This window comes from Pygoscelis adeliae, unplaced genomic scaffold (genome assembly GCF_000699105.1).
Source record: "Pygoscelis adeliae isolate BGI_AS28 unplaced genomic scaffold, ASM69910v1 Scaffold34, whole genome shotgun sequence".
Taxonomy (NCBI): domain Eukaryota; kingdom Metazoa; phylum Chordata; class Aves; order Sphenisciformes; family Spheniscidae; genus Pygoscelis; species Pygoscelis adeliae.
Genome location: NW_008824658.1, coordinates 1,583,189 through 1,593,437, shown reverse-complemented (window position 1 = coordinate 1,593,437; position 10,249 = coordinate 1,583,189). Strand labels below are relative to the sequence as shown.

Here is a 10,249-nt window from a genome sequence, read left to right as displayed (position 1 = left end):
ATGCGGCATTTATGCCACAGTTTGTTTCTTTTGTAAAAGTAAGGGTCAGGAAAACAGACAGGAAAGCACTAATCTCAACACGAGTCTTTGTCTTTCCCATCTTTTCTCTGTTGAACGCAGGACAATGCTCAGTGAGCTGCTCTGTGGTGCTGCCCTGAGTAACTACAGCAAAATTAACCGCCTCTGCCTGCAGATGCACTGTAGCACTCGGGTCGGATTGTGCTTGTGTCAGGCTGGTTTTGGATCCAGATCTCTCCGTTATTTTTCTATTTTCTTTTTTTCAAGTTTGCAAACTGTGTCCTCAGTCAGCAGTAACCACAGGGAGAATTTCCACATGGAAAGTACAGGCGAGTTTCTTTACTGCTGTGCAGGCACTGGAAGGCTCGATTTCGGCTGTAACAGGGAAAGGGCTGTTCTGTTCCACCCTTGCTGACTGTCTAGGTCTGAATGCTTAAAAAGGCCAGCTTATTCCTCAAGTCCTGATGTAACCCCATGTATGGCATTTGCCCCAAGCCAGTGAAATTCCAGCAACTTGATACTTCAGGCTGTGACCTTTGAAGGGTTAAGGGAGGCCCAGCTGCAACCTCCTGAGCTCGCCTTGATGCTCAGTTAAAGCCAGGACAGCTGCACTTGTAATATTGCTGAACTGGGTGCTGTGGGCTCTGCCAAACTGCCAGGACATGAGTGTCGTCCCCTCGGACGGGACACAGCCTTAGAGATGGATCCCTTCGCCTTCCTGAGCCGTGATAACCGGCTCTCCTGGTGGAGCCTGCTGACTTTCCTGAGCTTGCTGGGGTTTAGAGCCAATTCCTGCACAAGAGGGGAAGGCAGAGAAGAGGAGGGCTGGAAAGCCTTCCCTTGCACGGGAGCAGAGCCGCCTGGGTCTGTCCGGTGGCGCTGGTGGGGCGGGCTGGCACTGGAAGGAATGCGGCTGCGTCTTGGCCGAGGAGCGCAAGCGGGAGTTTCTGGCTGAGAGGGAGCAACTGGAAAGCAGGTTTGCACAGGGCAAATCATCTCCTCTGGTCCCCACCTGTCTTCCTGTCCTCCCCCTGCCCAAATCCTCTCTCACCAGCTCTCCTGGCTGGGAGGTGGTTCGGCAGCCGACAGCTGCTGCAGCCGGCTAGATCTCGCAGGTGGGGGTCGTGGGCAGCGGTGCCCCTCGCTGTGGCAGTGGCAGCCCCTGAGGTGGGGAGGCATTCGCTGCCTCTCCATTGACAACTCTCCATTCCCCTGGCTAAACAGCTCTGGGAAGCAGCTTGGCCAGGTGGAATGAGCCTTGGGGTTCAAGGCAGGGGTGAAAATCCTTCACCTGGTGCCTCTGGACACCAGCACTCCCACTGGGTCCAAACAGCTTGGCACAGCACCTGCAAAGTGACTGTCCTTGATGGGACCTGCCCAGGGCTCTGAAGCTGGGAGCGACCCTGCTGCAGGAGCTGACTCTGCAGCTGCATCTGGAGCACAGCACATCCAGCAAGGGGCTGTTAACAGGGGGATGCCACAGCTTAACCAGAGCCCTTGCAACATGGATATTTTTAGCCCGTGCAAATGGCGATGTTTATTTTTCTACTGTTGTGCCTTTTCACCTTTCCCAGGGATTTTATTGCTCATGAAAGCGAGGGCCTCAGAGCTGTGCGAGTGTCTGTGCTGGCTGCTGCAGTGACCCTGTCTGCCTCCATCACTCCAGCTCCATCTGCCCACGCATTATCCATCCGATATCCCCCAACGAGCCCGTTTACAGTGAGGTGACAGCCTCTGACTGGCAGAAGCACCTCAGCTTACCTTGGCCCAGACTCTTCCCTGGGGCTGGGATGCCTGTGGTACAACTTGAACGCATGCATGATGTTGGCAATGCATGCGCGATCCCCCTCATCGGGATGGGACAAAACAGAGGAACATTGCAAGCTCGTTTATTGTCAGTGTTTCAAATCAGTATTTTTTATTACAGAGACTCATCAGATTGCTCACACTGTGGCAGGAATTTAATAATATAAGGCACAAGGAACATTCAGAGGTAAAAAAAGAGTTCTCAGCCTGTGAGACTTAACCATCCCTTCACTCCTGTCAGGACCCTCTCTATAAAGCAAAATCCAAACACCTTCTCCCTTCCCTCCCGCCCATCCCTTAAACCCCCAAATCCACAACAGGAAAAAATATTACAGCCTTTCCCTCGAGCGTGTGGCAAGCACGCCTCTTTCTGAGCAGAAATGTCCCTTCCAAGCCTGACACAGCTTCCCTGGGAGAGCAGGGCTGGAATTTAAGCATGACCAAGGCAGAAGTGGGAAGTGCTCAAGGGCACTGTGATTTGGGGAGAGCCAAGAGCTTTATCTCAGCTACAGCAGAATCGCAACAGCAAGGTCAGCCACGCGCACCCCAGGGGAACAGGCGGCTGCACCCAATCTCCCTTTGCAGCACAGAAAACACAACAGCAGTAGGGTCATTGAGTAATGGTAAAGCACGTAGCACTTTCAAACCTTTATTTTTTGAGGGGATTTTACAGGATGGGATGCATTTCATTTTATTTGTTTTAAATTTTGTGTGCTTTCCTATTCATTTGTTTGATTAGCCCTTTTTTTGTGCCCAATGATTGTTAAATTCAAGCCCTGGGGAAAAAAAAAAAAGGGGAAAACAAAATCCTGCCACTCTATGTCTTTCTCACCTCTCTCCATCCCCCCTACCATGAGCTGGGTGACCACGATGTCACCCACAGCCGCTCTGCTCGAAAAGCCCAATCCTCCTACATCCTCTGGCTCTGCCTTCCCTTGCTGGCGGCCTGTAACTGGGGGCGGTGAATCAGCTGAGAGGTCTTTGCGTCTACGCTGACGTGTCCAAGAACGTGCTGTTAGTAAGAAGTTAAGAGAAGTTGCGAGAGCAGATACCGAGACGGAGCAGATATTTAGGACAGGAACAGGGTCAGTCAATGGTAAAGACGTGTCAGAGAGAGAAAGGGCTGGTAAGAGTGTGTGGAAACAGCCGAGTGAGTAATCTAGTGGTAATAGATTAGGCTATGAATGAGGACTGTTATTTCTCTTAGCACCGTTACTACATAAGTTTAGATCTATATTAGCACCTTGTTCCCAGGGAAAAACAAAACAAAACAAAAGCGGTTTAAAAACCGAAGGAAGTGGGAAGGTTAAAACAAGACAAAGTTGGCAGCAGAGAAGGAAGCTGGGGGTTTAGATCACAAGATCCTTGTCTATGTCCTCTGTGGAAGGAAAAGAGAGACGAGGTTAGGAGGCGGATGCTGCCAGGGTCCCACTGCTCCTGCGATCCCCCCTCCCTCCTCTCCCCTGCTTTTCCCTCCCCAGGACCAGCTGTAATGCATTGCTTCATCCCAAGTGGGGGCTTTGGGGGTGCTTTTCGGTGTCCCCTCCACCCCATTCCTTCCCTACTCAGTACTTACGCTCCTTAATGCCGAAGCAGCTGGCCCACTCCTCCAGGGCGATGTACTTGTCGTTGTCCAGGTCGCAAGCCTCGAAGAAGCGGGTGGTGCAGTGCTCCATGGGGATGAGGGGGGCACGGAGGGGGGCCAGCTCGGTGTGGGACAGGTACCTGCCGAGGTGACCGCATGGTCAACGCACCGCCTGCCACCACCAGCCACCCTCCCGCAGGAGGGGAGATGCTCTGCCAGGTGCAGGGGCCAGCACGGGGCAAGATGCTGGCCCCAGCTCTCTGACTGGTTTGACTGCTGTCCCAGTGCCCTCCCAGTATTGCCACCGAGTGTCATGAAGGTCAGGGACTGGTGTCTGCTTTTGCAACCCGCTGTGCTAGTCACAAAATAACTGGGAGTCCTCACCAGCTGCCCCAACCCCATGGGTCTGTGTGTGTGATCGCTCTCACACCCATCTCCAGCTCACAGCTAAGCCAGCAGCTGCTATTTCAGCTGCTGAAGTTATCCCAGGGCCTTTGGACTAAGATATTTTAGGGAACTATCATACGACAGTAAATCTGAGAAGACAGAAGCTCCACGCAAGGGAGATGGGAGCAGCTGGGGCTGGAGGAGGCCCATCTTTCTGCAGAAGAGCTGTTTGCAGAAAGTAAAACTGCCTCTACCCCAGCCTGGTTTGCCCCAGCCCCTGCCCGATGTGTGCAGGGGTTGTCTCTCCACAGGGCTTTGCCTGTGCCTCTGCCACCAGCCACCCACTTGTGTCACATCTCCAGCCTTGACATCTTCTGTCACCAAATCACCCTGGTCCTTGGGCAGGAAGGGGTCCTGGCAGGGGCCTCCGTCCTGCTCTGCCGACACTCACCCATCGATGGGGTGCTGGTCCAGCTGCCCGAACTGCCAGTGTACGGGGAAGATGTACATGTTGTAGTTCTTCTCAAAGTCACGGGCCAGCAGCTCCACGGTGTGGTCACCAGCCTCCAGGCGCTTCTCATTCTCGTGGATCTTCTTCACCTGTTGTAGGAGAGACCAGGGAGACCTTGTCAGCCAGGGAACGGGGTGCAAGGGGGGACCCCAGGAGGGGCTTTACATGGGGTGTCCACAGGTCATTCTGGATGGGCTCCCCATGTGTGCTGGGCTCCGTTGGCAAGGTGAGCTCCCAGACTCCCGCCCCAACCCCTCACCTTGAGCTTCTGCTTCTCCGTCAGCAGGTTGTTGTCCTCATCGCGCTCGTACAGGGTGATCAGCACGTTCTTGAGCCAGTCCCGCATGCGCAGGGGAAACTCGGTCAGCTCTGTGTCCAGGCAGGCGGGGATGACTGGAAGCAATACATGGTGGTCAGCACAGCGCCTGGACGTGCAGCCCCAGACCCCGGACACGCAGCCTCAGCACCCTCCCACCTCGGCCCTGCATCTGCCTGGACCTTTGCTCTCCCTCAGCCCATGGGCAAGAGGGCTGTGCTCAGGTTAGGGGTCCCCTTGTCTAAGGGAATGACTCCACCTACATTTGCAAGGCCCAATGTAGTCCAGGTGCAGCTTGTGTCCCTTCTTGGTTCCCTCCAAAGTGCACTTGGTGGCAAAGAAATGGCAGGAGGAGTCGTAGGTCTTGTTGTCGGTGCCGCAGACCTGCACAGGATGGGAAGATGCTGCATGAGGGACAGCGAAGCCCAGCCTTGCTGGGGGGGTCAGCAGGGAAAGTCTCCAAATGAGATATTTAACTTGTTTCCTGGGGTGAACGGCTCCTTGGTCACCACTGGCCAAGGCCAGATGGGGACCTGCCACCCTGACTCTGACTGTCTCCCCCACCATCTCTGGCAATGATGTCCCATGTGAGGTCCCTCCCTGCTCTGGTCCATCAAGCAGCTTCCGCCCTCACCTTCTCGAAGACACCGGCGGTGGCTGGGCAGCTGGAGGGGTCCTGGCACACACACATGGGCGAGTTGTTGTCATCCACCTCGCACACCTTGCCGTGCTTGCAGTGGTGGTTCTGGCAGGGGTCTGGGAGAGGGCAGGGAGCAAAGTCAGAGCCTGCCCCATCCTCACCTCCCACGAGCTGCCTGGGGCATCTCAGCACAGAGGGAAGACAGAGACTTCACCAGGGACAGCCCCAAGCAGCTCTTCCTGCGCTGGGAAGATGTGAGGGTTTCCAGAAGTCCACATTAGCCCTTGGGCTAATCCTGGGCTCCTTTCTGTAGCCATGCAATGCAATGGCTTTTCTGTTGCAGAAAAGTGCTTACAGAGAATCCAGTGCTGGAAAGAGGCCACGCACCTCTTTTGCTTTTAAGCGTGCATCTAGGTTGGCATTGTCCTTGTGCTACAGCCCTTCCCAAAGAAGTCCCTCACTGTTTGGGGTGGCTAAAGCTTCCCCAGCCAGGGAAGGGACGATGTCTCTTCCTGCTGGAGGGCAAGGGAAGAGTGACTTACTCTCTGCGACAATCTCCTCTACATCTTCTGTGGGTTCCTCGAACTCTCCCACCTCCACCTGGACAGGGTTAGCCCCTACGGGCTCCTGCAAAAGAGGTCAGTGTTTCTGGTAGAGGTGCAAAAAGAGCTGGGCCCCTTTCCTGGGGGGCAGAGCAGCCCCCCCATTGCCCTTGCTCCCCCTTGCTTCAGAGATGTTCTTCCCAGAGCAGTGGGTGCTGCAAGGGATGGGTGACGAGGAGCAGAGTCACCTACCTCTGTGGTGGGGTCTTCGATGACCTCCGTCTCATCAGGCAGAGCCTCCTGCTGCAGGGGAAAAGGGCCATGAGCCGGGGCCCGTGGGGAGGACAGTCCCAAGGGGGGCGACTCACCGGGGCAGGCGGCAGGGCAAACCTCAGGTTTCCTCCCCCCCCGCTGCCCCCATCCCTCAGGGGTTTATTCGTTAAAAAAAAACCCCCATCAGATACACCGGACAGGCAACCCCGACAGCAGAGAGGCTCTGTTGTCTCCCGTACTTACCGGAGCTGCCAGGGCTTTGCCGGCCAGGCAGAGAAGGAAAAAAATCCAGGCCCTCATCTTTCAGCAAACCCTGAATAAAGGAGAGGAAAAGGAGGGATGAGGAAGGAGGCCGCCGCGTGCCACTCAGCTCCAGGCTGAGCTCACGGCTGGCAGTCAGACACTTAGAAAAGGGCGTTTTCTTTGTTTCCTGCCTCGTCTGTTCTATATTACAGCCCCACGTGCTGGCTTTTCTAGCCGAAAGCTTAAGCCAAATAATGTTTCCAAGACAAATTCTTTTGATTTTGCAAAATGGGATGGTGGGGGTTTAGATTTCTGTTGCTTTCTCGGATGCCTTTAGAAAAATTTCAGTCAAAATGGAAGTTCTCCTTTTCTTCACAGGAGTTATTTTGGACCAAACCCCCCATTTTTCATGTTAAAAGCCCCTGGTATGAGCCCCAGGTACAGGCAGTGAAACTCTCTACTATTTTATTTGTCAGTCAGAGAAAAAATGAAAGTGGAGGAAGGAAAGAGAGAACAGAGAGACAATGAGATGGGGCACTTGAGAATTAAATCCTGTAGAAAACCCCTTCCCACATGGACACAGACATCTCTAGGGGTGTCAGGGACCAGTCCCCCATCCCCAGCACCCCCAAACGTTGGGGTCTCTGCTATAGTTTTTCCCTTTCCTGCTCAGACCTGAGGGTCCCCAAACTGGGTTTGAGGGATCCAGGACGCTTTGGGGTTGTGTCCGGCCGGGCGATGAGCTCCAGGAGGATGACCCCTTTTCACCCTCCTGATTTGGGCTGTTGCAGGGACTCCGTAGGATGAGTGAGCCAGGCAGCCCAGCTAACACTGGCCGCGATGCGAGCCAGAAGGAGAGTGCAGCTGGTGAAATCACCCTGTCCTTGTCCCCCACGGTTCCTGTTTGGCAGGATTGAGCCCCTCTGTGTGAAGGCAGAGAGGAGCTCAGCTGGCCGCTTAATATGCCAGTGGCATCCCAATCCTGACAGCGAGGGCTGCCTGCTCCCTTCCGCCCGCCGGGAGCGCGAAACACCCCCGGTTTGTCTCCTGCCAACGAGGGGACTTGTCCCCCTGCCAAGGCTTCCGCTGCCTCCCTTCCGCTCACCCTCCTCCACGCCACCTGCATGGCCGGGGCATCGCAGCCCGCCGGGGCATCGCAGCCCACTGGCTCCCTGGGGCTGGGCAGATGGATGGCTTTGCTGGGACGGAGAGTGTTGGACAAGGTGTCTTCTTCTCTACCAGCGAGCATGGATGGATATCTAATTTGCCAGTGCATCCTTTCCCTTCCTCCCTGTGCATGGCAGCTCTCTGGGTATAAAACCACGCCAACACCGTGCTGCCAGGGCACCAGCCAGGCTGTGCCATGCTTCCTAATTTAGCAAGGTTTGGCCACGCAGAGGCTGAAATCCTCCTTCCAATCTCAGCGCCTCACCCAGCCCCGGCAGGTTGCCCATGCAAAATAGGTGTCAGGGCATGGAGGGCAGCTTCCCAGGGATGTCGGAGGGCTGGGAGCACGGGGTGGTGTGGAGGGCTGCCATGGTGGGACGGAGGACCTGTGGGGAGAGGGGCTGCGGGTAGGGGTGGATGAGCCCGTTTGCTCTGGCAAGGCTGCAGCTGAGCAGCTCCCTCCTCTCCCAACTGGTACATGCCGTCTCTTCCCTTTGCCTTTATTTGCTCTGGAGGCTGCTGAGAGCTCTGCTGGCATTTGCCAGGAGAGATCACTGGTTCTTCACTTCTGGAGGGGTGGTTTGAGGGGGAAGGTGGAAAAGTACTGGTGAATCTGGCCATCTCCTCCCTTGCTGCCATCCCCTCGCTTATAAAGGCTCCTCCTGGGCTTCTCCCAAGGGGCTTGTTTGCTTTGGAAGGTGCTGTGAGGTTCAGTGATGCTCGCTGGGCAGAAACACGGCAGTGCCCAGCCCGGAGGAGAGCGCAGTGCATGTACACGTGGAAGATGGCATTAAGAAGAACCCAACCCCAGACCAAGGCCCTCTCAGATCATTTCCCCAAGCCCAAAAAAACTTGAATTTCAAAGTCTGGGCATGCAGTGAGCAGGGGTCAGAGAATTACATGCTTGCTAGGAGCCAGCAGACAGTCAGAGCTGCCAGTGTTGTGTTTGGAGGAAGAAGGAGCATGAAAGAGTCTGAGCAAACAAGCTCTGCAGAGCTGTCTCATGCCGGAGATGGGAAAACAAGTTTATTTGAAAAACAACATCCTTCTGGAGGCAGAGCTGTTTTGCAAAGGCATGGTCTTTCCTGAATGTCAGTAGCCAAAAGTCGTGAAATAACGGCTCAGGAACCCTGCACGTGGAGCTGCTCCAGCAGAAGATCCTGGCCCACAGTGCAAGTCACTGGTGCAAGTCTCCCTGTGGACCTACTGTGGTCCTGCTGTCCAAGAGGATGCTCTTTGGAGCTGGCAGTTGGACCATACCATGAGCTCAGCATCTGTCCCCCAGCTGGAGGGGCTAGGGGGGATCCCTGCAAGGGGCCCCGCACTGGGAATGCCTGGCATCACTCTGCAAGAGCCCCACGGAGGGCAGAGGGCAGCGTGAGGGGCAGAGCAATGGGGTGCAGCTGGGGATCACTTTGGACAGAGGAAAACAGGACTGGGAAAGAGATTTTAGCAAGCAGGGACTTATACCCTTCTGTATCCTAAAGAAATCAACAGAAGCCAGCACTTTGCAAGACATGCTGGAAATCAGCACATCCTGGGCACAGAGAGGGCTGCTGAATGCAAGGTAAGAGAAGTCTCCATGGTCACCATCCCCTCCTCCGGCCTGCCCTCCTGACTGTTGATGATGGAGGAGAGTGCCTGGCACCCATGGGCTGCAGGACCCATGGCCTGCATTGCCTTTCTAATGCCTGACCCCACTTGCATCCGAGGTGGGGACTTCAGCTCCCAGTCACTGTCTGAACACAGTCTTGTGGCTTCCATAAACCCCTCTGGATGGTTTGCCTTTCTAGCATGGCCCAGGCTATCCCACAGCACCGGCTGCTCATTGCATTTTGCAGCCATGTCCCTAACAAGGGAGCCATGGGGTGTAGAGAGGTCTGAGACTGACCCTCAGCACCTCCATAAATTCAAAGCAGGCTACTCTGGCAAGCTCTTTACCTCCCTCCCCCAATCCTGTAGCACCATAATAAGTTTTTCCTGCTGGGGAAAATACCCTGCAGTGATGCACGGAGGAGAGTCTGTGCCACTGGGGTCTGTTTGGTCCCTCTTGTCTCCCGCCCAGCCTGGGGCCTTCGTGGGCTGGGGGAGGACAAGGGCCGGGCGGGTGCAGCCTTCGGAGGAGGCTCCATGGATGGTGGAGCGTGGCCCATGTGGCGCTGGCCCTGGCCAGGGTTGCATAAGCCCTTTGGGATGCCACGTTAGCGTGGGGAGGAGTCTCTGCCTGGCCATTTTGACAGCTCCTCCCTAAGGCCACTGGGATAACCCCAGCTGCCTCCACTGCTAACCCGGGCAAGAGGCCCTGCTGCCACCTCCCATCACCAGCAGCTGAGAGCAGGAGTGGCTAATCGTTGGGCAAAAACTCTCCTGTGTCTCGGCTCCCCACCTGCACCCCAGCCCGGCCACGTGGGAGGCAGCCAGCCGGAGCGGCAGGGTCTGCTGCACCCACCCTCCATTTGCTCATTGCTCTTCCAAGGCTCTGCAGGTTCTGACATGCCCCAGCACCTCAGTCTGAATGTAAAGGCAGGACCAGCCCAGAAAAAGCTTCTGCCTGCAAACCTCACCGTGGGCCATAGTTTTCAAGGTGCAGATGGGTGACCGAGTGTGGCCACCACAGAGACCCACTGTGAGGGCAGTGATCCCACTGTCTGGCCCTGACCTGGCTATGCAAGCAAGACCCTCTGAGCTTTACTCAGCCAACCACTCCCGGGCTAAAATTTGGTTTGAAGTTAGAGTTGTTTGCGTGAGTCCCCATAAAGCT

General features: G+C 55.6%; 1 protein-coding gene across 1 annotated transcript in view; it reads right to left on the bottom strand.

The window, feature by feature from the left end:
* Nucleotides 1–1,891: 1,891 nt before the first annotated feature.
* SPARC (secreted protein, acidic, cysteine-rich (osteonectin)) overlaps nt 1,892–10,249 on the bottom strand; it is a 10,777-nt gene continuing 2,419 nt past the window's right edge. Inside the window, exons 2-10 of the mRNA XM_009322632.1 lie at nt 6,322–6,391; nt 6,058–6,108; nt 5,806–5,890; nt 5,258–5,379; nt 4,887–5,007; nt 4,567–4,700; nt 4,248–4,396; nt 3,401–3,549; nt 1,892–3,202 (exon numbers count right to left, since the gene is read on the bottom strand). Coding sequence (XP_009320907.1) covers nt 3,174–3,202; nt 3,401–3,549; nt 4,248–4,396; nt 4,567–4,700; nt 4,887–5,007; nt 5,258–5,379; nt 5,806–5,890; nt 6,058–6,108; nt 6,322–6,378 — 897 coding nt within the window. The 5' untranslated portion in view covers nt 6,379–6,391 and the 3' untranslated portion in view covers nt 1,892–3,173. The remainder of the gene's footprint in view (nt 3,203–3,400; nt 3,550–4,247; nt 4,397–4,566; nt 4,701–4,886; nt 5,008–5,257; nt 5,380–5,805; nt 5,891–6,057; nt 6,109–6,321; nt 6,392–10,249) is intronic.